Source organism: Oncorhynchus tshawytscha, linkage group LG06 (assembly GCF_018296145.1).
Source record: "Oncorhynchus tshawytscha isolate Ot180627B linkage group LG06, Otsh_v2.0, whole genome shotgun sequence".
NCBI classification, from domain to species: Eukaryota; Metazoa; Chordata; class Actinopteri; order Salmoniformes; family Salmonidae; genus Oncorhynchus; species Oncorhynchus tshawytscha.
Genome location: NC_056434.1, coordinates 8,502,033 through 8,522,724, shown reverse-complemented (window position 1 = coordinate 8,522,724; position 20,692 = coordinate 8,502,033). Strand labels below are relative to the sequence as shown.

At 41.4% G+C, this 20,692-nt stretch overlaps 1 protein-coding gene across 1 annotated transcript; it reads right to left on the bottom strand.

Annotated features, from left to right (window-relative positions):
- Nucleotides 1–12,787: 12,787 nt before the first annotated feature.
- Nucleotides 12,788–18,896, bottom strand: LOC112253241 (5-hydroxytryptamine receptor 3A-like). Its single transcript, XM_042322903.1, has 10 exons — nucleotides 18,569–18,896; nucleotides 18,226–18,289; nucleotides 17,543–17,712; nucleotides 17,313–17,357; nucleotides 16,906–17,012; nucleotides 15,017–15,186; nucleotides 14,542–14,714; nucleotides 14,095–14,305; nucleotides 13,708–13,911; nucleotides 12,788–13,428 (listed from the first exon to the last, which is right to left on the bottom strand). Exons 1-10 carry the CDS (start codon nucleotides 18,596–18,598, stop codon nucleotides 13,136–13,138), a joined length of 1,467 nt encoding a protein of 488 aa, XP_042178837.1. The 5' UTR covers nucleotides 18,599–18,896; the 3' UTR covers nucleotides 12,788–13,135.
- Between the last annotated feature and the right edge of the window lie 1,796 nt (nucleotides 18,897–20,692).

Below are 20,692 nucleotides of genomic sequence, written 5' to 3'. Positions count from 1 at the left end.
TAACAATTCCAAAAAACTACTGTCTTATACACAGTGTAAGGGGATAAAGAATATGTACATAAAGATATATGAATGAGTGATGGTACAGAGCAGCATAGGCAAGATACAGTAGATGATATCGAGTACAGTATATACATATGAGATGAGTATGTAAACCAAGTGGCATAGTTAAAGTGGCTAGTGATACATGTATTACATAAGGATGCAGTCGATGATATAGAGTACAGTATCTACGTATGCATATGAGATGAATAATGTAGGGTAAGTAACATTATATAAGGTAGCATTGTTTAAAGTGGCTAGTGATATATTTACATCATTTCCCATCAATTCCCATTATTAAAGTGGCTGGAGTAGAGTCAGTGTCATTGACAGTGTGTTGGCAGTAGCCACTCAATGTTAGTGGTGGCTGTTTAACAGTCTGATGGCCTTGAGATAGAAGCTGTTTTGCAGTCTCTCGGTCCCAGCTTTGATGCACCTGTACTGACCTCGCCTTCTGGATGACAGCGGGGTGAACAGGCAGTGGCTCGGGTGGTTGATGTCCTTGATGATCTTTATTGCCTTCCTGTAGCATCGGGTGGTGTAGGTGTCCTGGAGGGCAGGTAGTTTGCCCCCGGTGATGCGTTGTGCAGACCTCACTACCCTCTGGAGAGCCTTACGGTTGAGGGCGGTGCAGTTGCCATACCAGGCAGTGATACAGCCCGCCAGGATGCTCTCGATTGTGCATCTGTAGAAGTTTATGAGTGCTTTTGGTGACAAGCCGAATTTCTTCAGCCTCCTGAGGTTGAAGAGGCGCTGCTGCGCCTTCCTCACGATGCTGTCTGTGTGAGTGGACCAATTCAGTTTGTCTGTGATGTGTATGCCGAGGAACTTAAAACTTGCTACCCTCTCCACTACTGTTCCATCGATGTGGATGGGGGTGTTCCCTCTGCTGTTTCCTGAAGTCCACAATCATCTCCTTAGTTTTGTTGACGTTGAGTGTGAGGTTATTTTCCTGACACCACACTCCGAGGGCCCTCACCTCCTCCCTGTAGGCCGTCTCGTCGTTGTTGGTAATCAAGCCTACCACTGTTGTGTCATCCGCAAACTTGATGATTGAGTTGGAGGCGTGCGTGGCCACGCAGTCGTGGGTGAACAGGGAGTACAGGAGAGGGCTCAGAACGCACCCTTGTGGGGCCCCAGTGTTGAGGATCAGCGGGGAGGAGATGTTGTTGCCTACCCTCACCACCTGGGGGCGGCCCGTCAGGAAGTCCAGTACCCAGTTGCACAGGGCGGGGTCGAGACCCAGGGTCTCGAGCTTGATGACGAGCTTGGAGGGTACTATGGTGTTGAATGCCGAGCTGTAGTCGATGAACAGCATTCTCACATAGGTATTCCTCTTGTCCAGATGGGTTAGGGCAGTATGCAGTGTGGTTGAGATTGCATCGTCTGTGGACCTATTTGGGCGGTAAGCAAATTGGAGTGGGTCTAGGGTGTCAGGTAGGGTGGAGGTGATATGGTCCTTGACTAGTCTCTCAAAGCACTTCATGATGACGGATGTGAGTGCTACGGGCGGTAGTCGTTTAGCTCAGTTACCTTAGCTTTCTTGGGAACAGGAACAATGGAAATTTAGAACCAGGAACAGATATAGCCCTTGGTTCTCCCCAGACCTGACTGCCCTTAACCAACACAAAAACATCCTATGGCGTTCTGCATTAGCATCGAACAGCCCCCGTGATATGCAGCTGTTCAGGGAAGCTAGAAACCATTATACACAGGCAGTTAGAAAAGCCAAGGCTAGCTTTTTCAAGCAGAAATTTGCTTCCTGCAACACTAACTCAAAAAAGTTCTGGGACACTGTAAAGTCCATGGAGAATAAGAACACCTCCTCCCAGCTGCCCACTGCACTGAAGATAGGAAACACTGTCACCACTGATAAATCCACCATAATTGAGAATTTCAATAAGCATTTTTCTACGGCTGGCCATGCTTTCCACCTGGCTACTCCTACAACGGTCAACAGCACTGCACCCCCAACAGCAACTCGCCCAAGCCTTCCCCATTTCTCCTTCTCCCAAATCCATTCAGCTGATGTTCTGAAAGAGCTGCAAAATCTGGACCCCTACAAATCAGCCGGACTAGACAATCTGGACCCTTTCTTTCTAAAATTATCTGCCGAAATTGTTGCCACCCCTATTACTAGCCTGTTCAACCTCTCTTTCGTGTCGTCTGAGATTCCCAAAGATTGGAAAGCAGCTGCGGTCATCCCCCTCTTCAAAGGGGGGGACACTCTTGACCCAAACTGCTACAGACCTATATCTATCCTACCGTGCCTTTCTAAGGTCTTGAAAGCCAAGTCAACAAACAGATTACCGACCATTTCGAATCTCACCATACCTTCTCTGCTATGCAATCTGGTTTCAGAGCTGGTCATGGGTGCACCTCAGCCACGCTCAAGGTCCTAAACGATATCTTAACCACCATCGATAAGAAACATTACTGTGCAGCCGTATTCATTGATCTGGCCAAGGCTTTCGACTCTGTCAATCACCACATCCTCATCGGCAGACTCGACAGCCTTGGTTTCTCAAATGATTGCCTCGCCTGGTTCACCAACTACTTCTCTGATAGAGTTCAGTGTGTCAAATCGGAGGGTCTGCTGTCCGGACCTCTGGCAGTCTCTATGGGGGTGCCACAGGGTTCAATTCTTGGACCGACTCTCTTCTCTGTATACATCAATGAGGTCGCTCTTGCTGCTGGTGAGTCTCTGATCCACCTCTACGCAGACGACACCATTCTCTATACTTCCGGCCCTTCTTTGGACACTGTGTTAACAACCCTCCAGGCAAGCTTCAATGCCATACAACTCTCCTTCCGTGGCCTCCAATTGCTCTTAAATACAAGTAAAACTAAATGCATGCTCTTCAACCAATCGCTACCTGCACCTACCCGCCTGTCCAACATCACTACTCTGGACGGCTCTGACTTAGAATACGTGGACAACTACAAATACTTAGGTGTCTGGTTAGACTGTAAACTCTCCTTCCAGACCCATATCAAACATCTCCAATCCAAAGTTAAATCTAGAATTGGCTTCCTATTTCGCAACAAAGCATCCTTCACTCATGCTGCCAAACATACCCTTGTAAAACTGACCATCCTACCAATCCTCGACTTTGGCGATGTCATTTACAAAATAGCCTCCAATACCCTACTCAACAAATTGGATGCAGTCTATCACAGTGCAATCCGTTTTGTCACCAAAGCCCCATATACTACCCACCATTGCGACCTGTACGCTCTCGTTGGCTGGCCCTCGCTTCATACTCGTCGCCAAACCCACTGGCTCCATGTCATCTACAAGACCCTGCTAGGTAAAGTCCCCCCTTATCTCAGCTCGCTGGTCACCATAGCATCTCCCACCTGTAGCACACGCTCCAGCAGGTATATCTCTCTAGTCACCCCCAAAACCAATTCTTTCTTTGGCTGCCTCTCCTTCCAGTTCTCTGCTGCCAATGACTGGAACGAACTACAAAAATCTCTGAAACTGGAAACACTTATCTCCCTCACTAGCTTTAAGCACTAACTGTCAGAGCAGCTCACAGATTACTGCACCTGTACATAGCCCACCTATAATTTAGCCCAAACAACTACCTCTTTCCCAACTGTATTTCATTTTAATTTATTTATTTATTTTGCTCCTTTGCACCCCATTATTTTTATTTCTACTTTGCACATTCTTCCATTGCAAAACTACCATTCCAGTGTTTTACTGCTATATTGTATTTACTTTGCCACCATGGCCTTTTTTGCCTTTACCTCCCTTCTCACCTCATTTGCTCACATTGTATATAGACTTGTTTATACTGTATTATTGACTGTATGTTTGTTTTACTCCATGTGTAACTCTGTGTCGTTGTATCTGTCGAACTGCTTTGCTTTATCTTGGCCAGGTCGCAATTGTAAATGAGAACTTGTTCTCAACTTGCCTACCTGGTTAAATAGAGGTAAAACAATTTTTTTTATTTTTAAATCCAACACTCAGACCTAATTTACAAATGAAGCATTTGTGTTTAGTGAGTCCGCCAGATCAGAGGCAGTAGGGATGACCAGGGACATTCTCTTGATAAGTGGACTATTTTCCTGTCGAAATGTACTTTTGGGTGTCAGGGAAAATGTCTGAAGTAAAAAGCACATTATTTTCTTCAGGAATGTAGTGAAGTAAAAAGGAAAGTTGGCAAAAATATAAATAGTCATATGTAGAACATATACCCCCAAAATACTCTTAGGCAGTACTTTAAAGTATTTTTTACTTAAGTACTTTACTCCACTGTCAATAAGGCCAAGGTTATTCATAAATAAGGGACATTGGCAACCTCCAAAAATGACAAAACTTGTTTCATGCAACATAATATACTATATTGTGTCAAGTTGGTAAAACCTCACCACTCAGGTAATGCTGCAGGCTACGCACCTATTTGTCAAATGGATCATTCTCAGTAATATAATAACATTCAAGTTCTCTCAAAGTTTTCATTCATGCTTGTAATAAAGGTATTTTTAGAGGGACATCTTTATTTAAAAAACAAACATTGACAGATTAACACCTTTCTGTTTACAACAAAACTATGTACCATAAAACAAACCAGAAAGAACAAATGAAAAAGACATTAATCACAGTGAAAGATTAAATCAATTTTAAACAGTTTACCTTTATGCAAATAAGTTATGCGGAACATCTAAACTGCAGTACCACTGTGGACAGGGAGGAGATAATATCATTGTTCTTACTGCAGTACCACTGTGGACAGGGAGGAGATAATATCATTGTTCTTACTGCAGTACCACTGTGGACAGGGAGGAGATAATATCATTGTTCTTACTGCAGTACCACTGTGGACAGGGAGGAGATAATATCATTGTTCTTACTGCAGTACCACTGTGGACAGGGAGGAGATAATATCATTGTTCTTACTGCAGTACCACTGTGGACAGGGAGGAGATAATATCATTGTTCTTACTGCAGTACCACTGTGGACAGGGAGGAGATAATATCATTGTTCTTACTGCAGTACCACTGTGGACAGGGAGGAGATAATATCATTGTTCTTACTGCAGTACCACTGTGAACAGGGAGGAGATAATATCATTGTTCTTACTGCAGTACCACTGTGGACAGGGAGGAGATAATATCATTGTTCTTACTGCAGTACCACTGTGGACAGGGAGGAGATAATATCATTGTTCTTACTGCAGTACCACTGTGGACAGGGAGGAGATAATATCATTGTTCTTACTGCAGTACCACTGTGGACAGGGAGGAGATAATATCATTGTTCTTACTGCAGTACCACTGTAGACAGGGAGGAGATAATATAATTGTTCTTACTGCAGTACCACTGTGGACAGGGAGGAGATAATATCATTGTTCTTACTGCAGTACCACTGTGGACAGGGAGGAGATAATATCATTGTTCTTACTGCAGTACCACTGTGGACAGGGAGGAGATAATATCATTGTTCTTACTGCAGTACCACTGTGGACAGGGAGGAGATAATATCATTGTTCTTCCTGCAGTACCACTGTAGACAGGGAGGAGATAATATCATTGTTCTTACTGCAGTACCACTGTGGACAGGGAGGAGATAATATCATTGTTCTTACTGCAGTACCACTGTGGACAGGGAGGAGATAATATCATTGTTCTTACTGCAGTACCACTGTGGACAGGGAGGAGATAATATCATTGTTCTTCCTGCAGTACCACTGTGGACAGGGAGGAGATAATATCATTGTTCTTACTGCAGTACCACTGTGGACAGGGAGGAGATAATATCATTGTTCTTACTGCAGTACCACTGTGGACAGGGAGGAGATAATATCATTGTTCTTACTGCAGTACCACTGTGGACAGGGAGGAGATAATATCATTGTTCTTACTGCAGTACCACTGTGGACAGGGAGGAGATAATATCATTGTTCTTACTGGAGTACCACTGTGGACAGGGAGGAGATAATATCATTGTTCTTACTGCAGTACCACTGTGAACAGGGAGGAGATAATATCATTGTTCTTACTGCAGTACCACTGTAGACAGGGAGGAGATAATATCATTGTTCTTACTGCAGTACCACTGTAGACAGGGAGGAGATAATATTATTGTTCTTCCTGCAGTACCACTGTGGACAGGGAGGAGATAATATCATTGTTCTTCCTGCAGTACCACTGTAGACAGGGAGGAGATAATATCATTGTTCTTACTGCAGTACCACTGTGGACAGGGAGGAGATAATATCATTGTTCTTACTGCAGTACCACTGTAGACAGGGAGGAGATAATATCATTGTTCTTACTGCAGTACCACTGTGGACAGGGAGGAGATAATATCATTGTTCTTCCTGCAGTACCACTGTGGACAGGGAGGAGATAATATCATTGTTCTTACTGCAGTACCACTGTGGACAGGGAGGAGATAATATCATTGTTCTTACTGCAGTACCACTGTGGACAGGGAGGAGATAATATCATTGTTCTTACTGCAGTACCACTGTGGACAGGGAGGAGATAATATCATTGTTCTTACTGCAGTACCACTGTGGACAGGGAGGAGATAATATCATTGTTCTTACTGCAGTACCACTGTGGACAGGGAGGAGATAATATCATTGTTCTTACTGCAGTACCACTGTGAACAGGGAGGAGATAATATCATTGTTCTTACTGCAGTACCACTGTAGACAGGGAGGAGATAATATCATTGTTCTTACTGCAGTACCACTGTAGACAGGGAGGAGATAATATTATTGTTCTTCCTGCAGTACCACTGTAGACAGGGAGGAGATAATATTATTGTTCTTACTGCAGTACCATTGTAGACAGGGAGGAGACCTCCTTGTTCTTACTGCAGTACCACTGTGGACAGGGAGGAGGAGACCTCCTTGCTCTTACTGCAGTACCACTGTAGACAGGGAGGAGATAATATCATTGTTCTTACTGCAGTACCATTGTAGACAGGGAGGAGATAATATCATTGTTCTTACTGCAGTACCACTGTGGACAGGGAGGAGATAATATCATTGTTCTCACTGCAGTACCACTGTAGACAGGGAGGAGATAATATTATTGTTCTTCCTGCAGTACCACTGTAGACAGGGAGGAGATAATATTATTGTTCTTACTGCAGTACCATTGTAGACAGGGAGGAGACCTCCTTGTTCTTACTGCAGTACCACTGTGGACAGGGAGGAGGAGACCTCCTTGCTCTTACTGCAGTACCACTGTAGACAGGGAGGAGATAATATCATTGTTCTTACTGCAGTACCATTGTAGACAGGGAGGAGACCTCCTTGTTCTTACTGCAGTACCACTGTGGACAGGGAGGAGGATACCTCCTTGCTCTTACTGCAGTACCACTGTGGACAGGGAGGAGAAGACCTCCTTGTTCTTACTGCAGTCCCACTGTGGACAGGGAGGAGAAGACCTCCTTGATCTTACTGCAGTCCCACTGTGGACAGGGAGGAGAAGACCTCCTTGTTCTTTCTGTAGTACCACTGTGGACAGGGAGGAGAAGACCTCCTTGTTCTTACTGCAGTACCGCTGTAGACATTGAGGAGTTCTACAATACCACTGTAGACATTGAGGGAACTGTACTGTTAGATTTCAGTGCAGCCTTTGATATTATTGACCATAACCTGTTGTTAAGAAAACATACAGAACCAGTCAAAGGTTTTGACATGCCTACTCTTTCAAGGGGTTTTCTTTATTTTTACAATTTTCTACTTTGTAGAATAATAGAGAAGACATCAAAACTATGAAATAACACATGTTGGAATGAAAAAGGTTTTAAACAAACAAAATATATTTATATTTTGAATGATTCAAAGTAGCCACCCTTTGCCTTGATGACAGCTTTGCACACTCTTGGCATTCTCTCTTGAAGAAGTTCCCACATATGCTGAGTACTTGTTGGCTTCTTCTCCTTCACACTGCAGTCCAACTCATCCCAAATCATCTCAATTGGGTTGAGGTCGGGTGATTGTGGAGGTCAGGTCATCTGATGCAGCACTCCATCACTCTCCTTCTAGGTCAAATAGCCCTTACACAGCCTGGAGGTGTGTTGGGTCATTGTCCTGTTGAAAAACAAATGATAGTCCCACTAAGCGCAAACCAGATGGGATTGCGTATCGCTACAGAATGCTGTGGTAGCCATGCTGGTTATTGAAATCTAAATAAATCACCGACAGTGTCACCAGCAAAGTACCCTGTTGCAGGAATTTAATTCCTCTGTTTTAATACCCAATTAAAATTAAACACTCTGTCAATTCATAAGAATTTGTAAGACCCTTATTTTATAGAAATGGACAGAGCCCGGTCTTAAAGTCAAATAGCAGCCTTTATTCACGAGAGTACTGAACACGATACAGGTTACCACAGGTTATAAACTGAAAATGACGTCATTAGTTCCAGTACCAACCCGTCTCTTCTCCCCCCTGGTACAAAGGCAGTATCTCAAGCCTTCCCACATCGTCTCCCTACCAATTTAATATAATTTATGGCTGAGCCAAGGTCTTCCGGTGTAGATAAGCATTCTAGCCAGTCTGAAGATTTAGTTCATTCATTTCTACCAAGGAACAGACCGTCATTGTTCTAATCCTTGATTATATTTACACACATTATATTCAGTACTAGGATAAAGAAAGAAAATTCATACATATACAGTAACATAATAGTATTCTGATTAGTACATATTCAGTAACATAATAGTATTCTGATTTGTACATATACAGTAACATAATAGTATTCTGATTAGTACATCCTGATTGAAATGTATACATAATTAGTCAATATAGATAAAAATTCTCTTAACACACCCCCATACCATCATGCTTCACAGTGGGAACCACACATGCGGAGATCGTCCGTTCACCTACTCTGCGTCTCACAAAGATACTGCGGTTGGAACCAATAATCTCAAATTTGGACTCATCAGACCAAGGATAGATTTCCACCGGTCTAATGTCCCCTGCTCATGTTTCCTGGCCCAAGAAAGTCTCTTCTTGTTATTGGTGTCCTTTAGTAGTGGTTTGTTTGCAGCAATTTGACCCTTAAGGCCTGATCCACGCAGTCTCCTCTGAACAGTTGATGTTGAGATGTGTCTGTTACTTGAACTCTGTAAAGCATTTATTTGGGCTGCAATTTCTGAGGCTGGTGAATTTGAATTTATCCTCTACTGCAGAGGTAACTCTGGGTCCTCCTTCCTGTGGTGGTCTTCATGAGAGCTAATTTCATTATAGCGCTTGATGGTTTTTGCGACTGCACTTGAGGAAACATTCAAAGTTCTTGACATTTTACAGATTGACTGAGCTTCATGTCTTAAAGTAATGATGGACTATTGTTTCTCTTTGATTAATTGAGCTGTTCTTGCCATAATATGAACTTGGTCTTTTACCAAACATACCAACCTTACCTGTATACCAACCCTACCTTCTCACAACATAACCAATTGGCTTAAACACATTAAGAGGGAAAGAAATTCCACAAATGAACTTTTAACAAGGCACACCTGTTAATTGAAATGCATTCCAGGTGACTACCTCATGAAGCTAGTTGAGAGAATGTCAAGAGTGTGCAAAGCTGCCAACGAGGCAAAGGGTGGCTACTTTGAATAATCTGTTTACCACTTTTTTGGTTTCTACATGATTCCATATGTGTTATTTCATAATTTTGATGTCTTCACTATTATTCTACAATGTAGAAAATATTAAAAATAAAGAAAAACCCTTGAATGAGTAGGTGTGTGCAAACTTTTGACTGGTACTGTATGTTTTATGGATTTTCAACCTCTAGCATATTGTGGATTCCGAGCTAATAATCTAATAGAATTTAGAATGTTTTTCTTTAATGGAAGCCTCTGTAATGTTAAACATGTAGGATATGGTGTACCGCAGGGCAGCTCTCTACTTTTTTCTATTTTTACCAATGACCTTCCACTGGCATTAAACAAAGCCTGTGTGTCTATGTATGCTGATGATTCAACCATGTTCGTTTCAGCAAACACAGCTAATGAAGTGACTGAAACCCTTAACAAGGAGTTGTAGTCAGTTTTGGAATGGGTGGCCAGTAACAAACTGGAAGTGAACATCTCTAAAACTAAGAGCATTGTATTTGGTACAAATCGTTCCGTAAGTTCGAGACCATTAGCTGAATCTGGTAATGAAAGTGTGGCTGTTGAACAACTTGAGGAGATTGAATTACTTGGTGTTACCGTCGATTGTAAACTGTCATGGTCAAAACACAAAGATTCAATGGTTGTAAAGATGGGGAGAGGTCTGTCTGTAATAAAGAGATGCTCTGCTTTTTGACATCACACTTCAAACAGTCCTGCAGACTCTAGTTTTGTCTTGATTATTGCCCAATCATGTGGTCAAGTGCTGCAAAGAAAAACCTAGTTAAGCTGCAGCTGGCCCAGAACAGAGTGGCACGTCTTGCACTTCATTGTAATCAGAGAGCTAATATAAATGCTATGCATGCCAGTCTCTCTTGGCTGAGAGTTGAGGAGGGACTGACTGCATCACTTCTTCTTTTTAGAAGAAACTTTCATATGTTGCAAATTCCAAATGGTTTCCCTAGTAAACTTACACAGCTTTGACACACACACTTACCCCACCAGACACGCCACCAGGGGTCTTTTCACAGTCCCCAAACCCAGAACAAAATCAAGAAAGTGAGCAAATTACAGTGCCTTGCGAAAGTATTCGGCCCCCTTGAACTTTGCGAACTTTTGCCACACTTCAGGCTTCAAACATAAAGATATAAAACTGTATTTTTTGTGAAGAATCAACAACAAGTGGGACACAATCATGAAGTGGAACGACATTTATTGGATATTTCAAACTTTTTTAACAAATCAAAAACTGAAAAATTGGGTGTGCAAAATTATTCAGCCCCCTTAAGTTAATACTTTGTAGCGCCACCTTTTGCTGCGATTACAGCTGTAAGTTGCTTGGGGTATGTCTCTATCAGTTTTGCACATCGAGAGACTGACATTTTTTCCCAGTCCTCCTTGCAAAACAGCTCGAGCTCAGTGAGGTTGGATGGAGAGCATTTGTGAACAGCAGTTTTCAGTTCTTTCCAAAGATTCTCGATTGGATTCAGATCTGGACTTTGACTTGGCCATTCTAACACCTGGATATGTTTATTTTTGAACCATTCCATTGTAGATTTTGCTTTATGTTTTGGATCATTGTCTTGTTGGAAGACAAATCTCCGTCCCAGTCTCAGGACTTTTGCAGACTCCATCAGGTTTTCTTCCAGAATGGTCCTGTATTTGGCTCCATCCATCTTCCCATCAATTTTAACCATCTTCCCTGTCCCTGCTGAAGAAAAGCAGGCCCAAACCATGATGCTGCCACTACCATGTTTGACAGTGGGGATGATGTGTTCAGGGTGATGAGCTGTGTTGCTTTTACGCCAAACATAATGTTTTGCATTGTTGCCAAAAAGTTCGATTTTGGTTTCATCTGACCAGAGCACCTTCTTCCACATGTTTGGTGTGTCTCCCAGGTGGCTTGTGGCAAACCTTTAACGACACTTTTTATGGATATCTTTAAGAAATGGCTTTCTTCTTGCCACTCTTCCATAAAGGCCAGATTTGTGCAATATACGACTGATTGTTGTCCTATGGACAGAGTCTCCCACCTCAGCTGTAGATCTCTGCAGTTCATCCAGAGTGATCATGGGCCTCTTGGCTGCATCTCTGATCAGTCTTCTCCTTGTATGAGCTGAAAGTTTAGAGGGACGGCCAGGTCTTGGTAGATTTGCAGTGGTCTGATACTCCTTCCATTTCAATATTATCGCTTGCACAGTACTCCTTGGGATGTTTAAAGCTTGGGAAATCTTTTTGTATCCAAATCCGGCTTTAAACTTCTTCACAACAGTATCTCGGACCTGCCTGGTGTGTTCCTTGTTCTTCATGATGCTCTCTGCGCTTTTAACGGACCTCTGAGACTATCACAGTGCAGGTGCATTTATACGGAGACTTGATTACACACAGGTGGATTGTATTTATCATCATTAGTCATTTAGGTCAACATTGGATCATTCAGAGATCCTCACTGAACTTCTGTAGAGAGTTTGCTGCACTGAAAGTAGGGGCTGAATAATTTTGCACGCCAAATTTTTCAGTTTTTGATTTGTTAAAAAAGTTTGAAATATCCAATAAATGTCGTTCCACTTCATGATTGTGTCCCACTTGTTGTTGATTCTTCACAAAAAAATACAGTTTTATATCTTTATGTTTGAAGCCTGAAATGTGGCAAAAGGTCGCAAAGTTCAAGGGGGCCGAATACTTTCGCAAGGCACTGTATAATAGAGCCATTATTGCCTGAAACTCACTTCCGTCTCATATTGCTCAAATGAACAGCAAACCTGTTTTCAAAAACAAGTAAAGCAACACCTCACGGACCAATGTCTCTCCCCTATCTTGACCTAGGTATTGTGTGTATGTATTGACATGTAGACTTTGTGTGCCATTTTAAATGCATGTAGTTCTGTCCTTGAGCTGTTCTTGTCTATTAATGTTCTGTATTATGTTGCATGTTTTGTGTTGGACCCCAGGAAGAGTAGCTGCTGTTTTTGTAACAGAAAATGGGGATCCTAATGAAATACAACAACAAAAAATAACTTAGTGAAGGATGTGGTTTTTGGATGATACACTACTTTGCATGTCATTGATCCACCATCAACATTACAATTCAGAAAACGTCTCAGATGACCCCAATGAATTGTTGTTAGTAATGAAACAGTGGTTTTCGTTAAAGTATGTTTATTTGACAAATAAAAATATATTTCCTCTAATATAGTAATATATAAGTCAACACACCTACTCAATGCAGCCAGAAGATCAAACAAACAATTGTTAAAGTTATGGTAATTTTAAGGTAATTGTTTTTAAATCTAAACAGCAGTTGACAACACGGGAGACTCTTAAGTCTTGTACACAGTGGTGTAGTGGAGGGTAAGCACTATTTCCACACATTTTGTATTTTACACAAACATTTAACCACCGATCGTGGAAAAATGCTAAGAACATATAGGGAGCGTTACTTTATTCACAACGAATGGCGTTTAACCACCTATTTTTTTTAACCAGTACATCACTGGTTGTACGAATTACTCCAGATGCCGAGGATGACGATGAAGCTGAAGGTGATGAAGATGCAGTAGACGCCAAACAGCAGCCGGTCTATGATGTAGCCCACCTGCATCCAATCCTGGGAGATCTGGTTCCCGTTCACATGCTGGGCCACATGGAGGCGGATGGACTGGAGCTCATTGCCCAGATTCCTCAGCTCCGCCAGGGCTGGATCGTCTGCCTCTGCCCACATCTTACCTGGTTCTCCTGTTTGAACCTGTCTCTCCACCGTCACTAGAGGGCAGACTTTCACATCTGTTTGTTCGAGACAAGAGGGAAGGAAAACGTGAACTTATGAATGTACCTCCTAAAGACAGAAATTATTGGCGTACGTGAGAAGTACCATTCTGTCTGAGGTCGGACCTTGTCAAGTGTCTGGAAAAATGTATCAGAGTGATTCCTGCATTTATGTTACTGTTCAGGCCTGTGATTGAAGGCTTTCACTATATTGCATTGGGTTGGGACAAGACAAGGATCTGCTAACTGAATGAAAGTCTGTGTAATTGTAAATCCCTGGAGGATCAGACAGGGTACCTCTTGCAACTGGATTGAGAATGATCTTGTCCTCTCTGGATTTCTGAGGCAGCCAGACGAGGGTGCCCATGAAGCGCAGGACGAGCACTCGGACCCAGCCAGGCACTGGGCGGAAGTTACAGGGGGCGACCAGGAGGTTGGTGATGAGAATAGTCTCCAGCAGGCTGGCCACCATCAGAGCCAAGCAGATGGCGAAGAACACATCTGCATGTGCAGGAGGTGAAGAGAGGAAAATATTCAGCCACTCTTAGGAGGACAAAGGAAGTGGACTTCAAAATGATACTTGACCCTAACCAGCTATTCCAATAACACAAAGTAAACATCTACCTCTACATTTATTATTTACGAAAAATATGGTGTTTCCAGTACACATGTTTTCATACTCACTTATCAGTGGAATGGTGCTTCCTGTGACGGGAAGAAGGTCATTCACGATGAGCAGGAAGACGGAGTAGCCCAAAATTAGGGTCATCTTGAAGGAGGAGCGGTCCACGTTCTGGGGAGGCAGCAGGAAGCTGAAGAGATCCACAGTGATGAGAAAGCAGCTGGGGATCAGGAGGTTCACCACGTAGAGGGTGGCTCTGCGCCTCAGGACAATCTACAGTTTAGAGACACAATGGGGAATGAAAACCTTCAAGGGTGATCTGGCTTGGTGCAGTCGATTCCCATATCAGACAAGACAAAGCCATAATTATCTGGGTTAGCATCCTATGTGTGAAACAGGAAGTACTCTCTGAAACAAAAGTAACGCTAGAAATATAGAGAGCTCAACATTCAGTGCTAGTAGAGCCAAATTACTGGCGTCTGAGAAATTGCAGTTCTTTGGGTTCTTACATAGAAGCAGAGCTCATCATAGGGGTTGCTTTCTCCCTGATTGAATGTTGATAACTTGAACTTGCTGGATTTGATGTCCATCAGCTCCCACTCCCCTTCGGTGGACAACACACTAATGGAGCGTTTCAGGATGTCCTCCACCTTCTTCCCTAAGATAATCCTTATGTCCGACACTGCGGGGGAGATAAATGAATGGGTCATCCTGGGATGAATGGGCTGAACCTATATGGAAGCAGAACATAATCTGTACTGAGGGGATGGTAAACGTGGGCCTAACACCAAACAAGATCCCTTGGTTGACACCGAGTAATTTATCAAAAACTTCAATGGACTCGATGGGCCACCTTGTTTCACATCTATCATTTCAGATCACAAGAGAGTCAGGATGTTCTTTTGGGAGAGAAGGAGCGATGGGTTTGGCGTCTGACCCTTATGTTCAAGTAAGTCCTAAAGCATGGTTGCATTGACGTCTTACCGTGGTGGATGTAGGATCTGAAGGTGAAGGTGCAGTTCTGGACGTCAAAGGGGAAGGTGTAGATCTCCAGGTTACAGGAGCTAACCACTCTGACAGGGTTGGCGTCTCGCACTATACCAGTGTGCTTAATGTACACATAAGGGACGATGGGAGCTCTGTTTTCATCCATACTGTAAAACAGGGTGAAATAGGGGGACAATTTCAAACCATGGGCATGATATAAATCATGTGTTTTATATTTTTTCATTGTGACTGAAGCTGTCACTAGTGAAATAAAAAGGGACAGAATTAAAGTGTTTGTTAAGATGTCTGCTCTCCCGCAGAATTCTAAATAGCATAATACAAACATCCCTATCAAGATCTGTCTGTTTAAGATATGGATTTCTATGGCCTGTGTCTCAATCCACCACATCGGCCAATGACGGCCTTCTGTATCTGCGGTGGACGGTTGCTGAGCTACAGTTGTGTTTGTCAGACCATTCGACATCCCGAAAATCTGTCTTTTCTTGAAAACGTCTGTCTGAGTCCAAACAAACTAAAATGACCACTCCGTGGAAAGATGAGACTCTCACAAATACTATGGTGTTCTCCATTTTGTTCCACGCGCTACATATACATCATGAGACTCGTTTGAAGAAGTTACCAACCTCGTGTCCGAAAGGTGAGACTCACAAACACATACATGTTTGTTGTTTTGCTCTAGGACAACGACAAGCCTCACAAGACTCATCTGAAGGGAGCATGATACCAGTTAAAATTAATTATGGAAGTACATGCAGTGCCACTCAAACGTTTGGACACACCTACTTCAATCCATGTTTTTTTCTATAATTTCACTATTTTCTACATTGTAAAATAATAGTGAAGACATTAAAACTATGAAATAATACAAATGGGAATCATGTAGTAACCAAAAACATCGTATATAATATTTTATATTTGAGATTCTTCAAAGTAGCCACCCTTTGCCTTGACGTCAGCTTGCACAAATTTGTTTATATCCCTGTTAGTGAGCATTTGTCCTTTGACAAGGTAATGCATCCACCTGACAGAAGAAGCTGATTGAGGAGCATGATTACTACGCAGGTGCACCTTATGCTGGGGAAAAGTTTTGAGGGAGTGTGCAATTGGCATTCTGACTGCAGGAATGTCCACCAGAGCTCTTGGCAGAGGATTTAATGTCAATTTCTCTACCATAAACTGCCTCCGACGTCATTTTAGAGAATTTGGCAGTACGTCCAACCGGCCTCACAACCACAGACCATATGTATGACATTGTTTGGGCGAGCGGTTTGCTGTTGTCAACATTGTGAACATTGTAAACAGAGTTCCCCATGGAGCGGTGAGGTTATGGTATGCTCAGGCATATGCTACGGACAACGAACATAATTGCATTTGATCAATTGTCAATTTCAATGCACAAAAATACCAAAACGAAATCCTTGGCCCATTTTTTTTAAGGTATCTGTAACAAATAGATGCATATCTGTATTCCCAATCATGTGAAATACATAGATTAGGGTCTAATGAAATTATTAAATTGACTGATTCCTCCTTTGAACTGTAACTCAGTAAAATCGTTGAAATTGTTGCATGTCGCATTTATATTTTTGTTCAGTGTATGTTGAAGTAGTTTTAGTGCCAAAAAAAGAGTTTAAATATTGGTCAAAAAAATGATACATGTCCTGATCTTTCTTATAGCTCTCAGATATACGACAGACACTTTAAAACAAACTTCCTTATCAACATTTTTTGACTTTTGTTTTTCCATGTATTAGTCTGTTATTCAATGTGTTTCTTTAGGCTAATAGCAGTAAGACCAAATTCAATGTTCCATCAAAAAAATATGTATATCGTATCTATATAGACTATAGAGATGTTTAACTCACAATTCATTGATTACCACATCTGGTGACCAGAACCTTTCCCTGGGGAGAGAAATATTGGCAGAGCCGCATTGGACTGGGTCCCAGCTGAAAAATTCATTCTCCCATTCCTAAAACAACAAGTTAGCAACAATGCAATATGTTTGTAAGAAGTCTATAAGGAGCATTCTAAATGATAATATGATGTTTAGGATTGTTCGACAGTCAAAGATAAAATATATCTTTTAGTTTTAACCAAATATATATATCACTATTGCTATTCAGTACATATTGGTGAATGGATGTTGTGTGCCCTAACACATATGTAACACGAAGTAACGTGCTGTAGGAGAATCAGAAGCCAAAGTGCAAAAATGACTCCCATACACTGTGTACATATATTTGCAAAAATAATAAAATAATAAGTTTACCTTTACCAGCCAAATGTATGTGTTCAACAGTTGTGCTTTTTCTTCCTGAAAAGAGAATTAGTTTTCCTACAAAGTAAAGGCAATAAAGCCACATTTTACATACGTCTACGAAACAGGATGTGGAGGAACATTCAGAACTATATAGCACATGTCAAATACATTGATGGATTTAATGATCTCCTCAGTTGAACTAGTTGAAAGGGATACCATGCTGTCCTACTACTCCTTACCACACCCAGGATGCCGTAGAGAGTGAAGTACATGCTGATGTTGGTGGGGGTTGAGAGGTTCATGACAGGTCGTATGGAGTACAACTTCATGACGTTCTCCAGGGCAGCCAGAAGGGATATGGTGTTGGGGTTGGTGCAGTTCACCACTATCTTACATCTCAGGCATGGCGCTGGGGAAACAATGGTAACCATGCTGCTTTATATTGTGGTTTTGATATGGTCCTGTGTGACTCAGTTGGTAAAACATGGCAGTTGCAAAACCAGGGTTGTGGGTTCATTTCCAAACAGGGGACCAGGATGAAAATGTATTCACTCTCTACGTTATGTTGCTCTGGATATGAGAATCTCATAAATTATGTCAAATATCTGATCATCTTCAGTGAAAAGTCTTTAATTTTGGGGTTCTTGCGTATTGTAGATATCATTATTAGAATCTTCTTAGAATGATGAAGACCTTGCTACGTTTTCATATGATAGTGAAATGAATTGACTGCAAACCCACAAATACATTATGTTATGAACTTGATTGCTAAAGTAACAGCTACCCCAAGCAATATCAAAAAGTAAACATAAAACTAAAGAATAAATGAACACCAACTTTTACTCAACTAGAATATTTTAACTTTACTTAGCATAATTTAGTTGACTTTACTCATTTTTCCCCGTGTCCAAGCTGTACCTACCCTGTACCATGATGCAGCAGATGATGAACAGAACCTGGTGGGAACTGACCCACCATCGTTGAGACTGAAATAGTCATTTAAAAAATCACTGTTAGGTTCAAAGGTCAAACTGTATTTTAGATATACGGTCCATTGTTTAGTGTATGTTTGATAATTAACACAATTTGTATAATAACACCATGAATTACTTAATGAATTCACAACTTAATTTTCCTCAAATGTCACTTAACAAAAGTTTTGAGCAATTACAGTAATGAATTGAAGCACAACAGACAGGCACGAAACATGTGTAAGGTACATCCCCCCCAATGTAACGAAAGGCATTAGAATGAAAGATATTTACCTCCATTTTGGAAAAATCCTTGGCTGCCATCAAACTGCAAGTTTTTGCAAACTACTGTTGACTGTTTCAATCCTCCAGTTTGGCTGAAGAACTGTCTAGAGCAAAGCTTTGTTACCTCACTCCCATAGCGATGGCACCTCTTCACCAGCTGGAACACATTTTATATATACAGACTAATTTGCATAGTTAACCACTTATGTTGATGTATTGTCATGGCATATCATAAGTTGCTGTTGGAGAATCCACAGAAAATCTTACAGCTCCAGACTATTTTCAAGTTTTAACACAACAAAGATCTCTGATACATTAGAAGTGACACGAGGATTCAATGATATTCTTGATTGTGCAATCAAGTGTTGTAGAAATGTGGTAGAAATATGCCTAGCAACAGAGAAGACCATGAGTGAGATCCATAAACCTTGGGGCAAATGAGGTGGTCAGTAGAGCAGGTGAACTCTTGTGGTACAGAGCTACTTTACCTGCAGGGGGTTGGATACAAAACAGGAGTGAGCCACAGTAAATGGCTGTGGTGGAGGGTGAAGTTGCCCATAGAAGCTGATCCTGGGTCAGTGTATCATTTTCCACACTAATGGTTAAGGTTAGGATTGGGGGAGGGGAAGCTGATCCTAGACCTGTACATAGGGGACATTTCACCTCAGAGCTGTGGTGTACCAACCTATGCAACAAGTGCAACCAGTGGGCATCGGACAATAGTGTACCACAGCTCTGCAGACAATACATGTACTGGGCTATGGAAATGACCTGGGGGTTCACCTCAGCACACAAAGGAACAGGTGTCCCAATGTCCCCCCATTCAGCTCTCCCACCCAAATCATTTGTTATATAACTTGTGTTATGAATTGTATGGTAATGTTTACTCTCTATCTCGTGTCTGATACAATATATAGTCTGATAATTTAATTATAGACGGGTGATAATATGAGCCCTGGAATTAGTTCATGACCTAAGGAAAGATGGATGGAGAGAGAAGGAAAGAGAGAGAGAGGTATGGAGAGCAAAAGAAGAGGGGAGATGAAGAGAGAGGTAAAGGAGAGCAAAGGAAGAGGGGAGATGAAGAGAGAAAGAAAGAGAGAAATAAATAAATAATGAGAGATAAAGAGAGAATGAAAGAGAGATGGTAGGAAAGACAAGCGTAAGAATAGCACATGCACAGGATTAAATGCTATAGTATCAATGGTCCCTAATCAATAAGCAGTGTTGGAAAAAGTACTACATTTTTATACGGAGTAAAAGTAAAGAACATGACTCAAGTAAAATGTGGTCACCAAGTAAAATACTACTTGAGTACAAGTTTTTAAGTATTTGTTTTTAAATATACGTAAGTATCAAAAGTACATGGAATTACTAAAATGTAAAAGTATAAATCATTTCAAATTCCTTATATTAAGCAAACCAGACGGCACAATTTTCTTGTTTTTTTTAAAATTTATGGATAGCCAGGGGCACAATCCAACACTCAGACCTAATTTACAAATTTTGTTTATGTGTTTTTTGAGTCTGCCAGATCAGAGGCAGTAGAGATGACCAGGGATGTTCTCTTGATAAGTGTGTGAATTAGACTATTTTCCTGTCAAAATGTACTTTTGGGTGTCAGGGAAAATGTATGAAAAAAAGTACATTATTTTCTTTAGGACTGTATTTAAGTAAATGTAAAAGTTGGCAAGAATATAAATAGTAAAAGAAAGTGCATATACCTAAAAAACAACTCTTAAGTAGTACTTTAAAGTATATTTACATAAGTACTTTACTCCACTGTCAATAAGGCCAAGGTTGTTCATAAGGGACATTGGCAACCTCCAAAAATGACAAAACTTATATCATGCAACATAATATACTATATTGTTTCAAGTTGGTAAAACCTCACCATTCAGCTAATGCTGCAGGCTACGCAGCTATATGTCAAAATGTATCATTCCCAGTAATATAATAACGTTCAATTTCTCTAAAGTTCGTAATTCACGCTTGTAATAAGGTCTTTTTAGAGGGACATTTTTATTTAAAAAAAACATTGACAGATTAATACCTTTCTGTTTATACTGAACAAAACAGTATAAACTGTTTTTAACCGGGGGCACCGGTTAGTCAAGGTAATATGTACTGTAC

What these genes read in the sequence shown, in the direction of transcription:
- LOC112253241 (XM_042322903.1), bottom strand. Translation starts at nt 18,598, where the DNA reads ATGGCAGCCAAGGATTTTTCCAAAATGGAG. An exon ending in CAGATCCTACATCCACCACG is followed by an intron (nt 14,715 to 15,016) that starts GTAAGACGTCAA and finishes TCTCCCCCGCAG; the next exon opens with TGTCGGACATAAGGATTATC. An exon ending in ATGATGAGCTCTGCTTCTAT is followed by an intron (nt 14,306 to 14,541) that starts GTAAGAACCCAA and finishes TCTAAACTGTAG; the next exon opens with ATTGTCCTGAGGCGCAGAGC.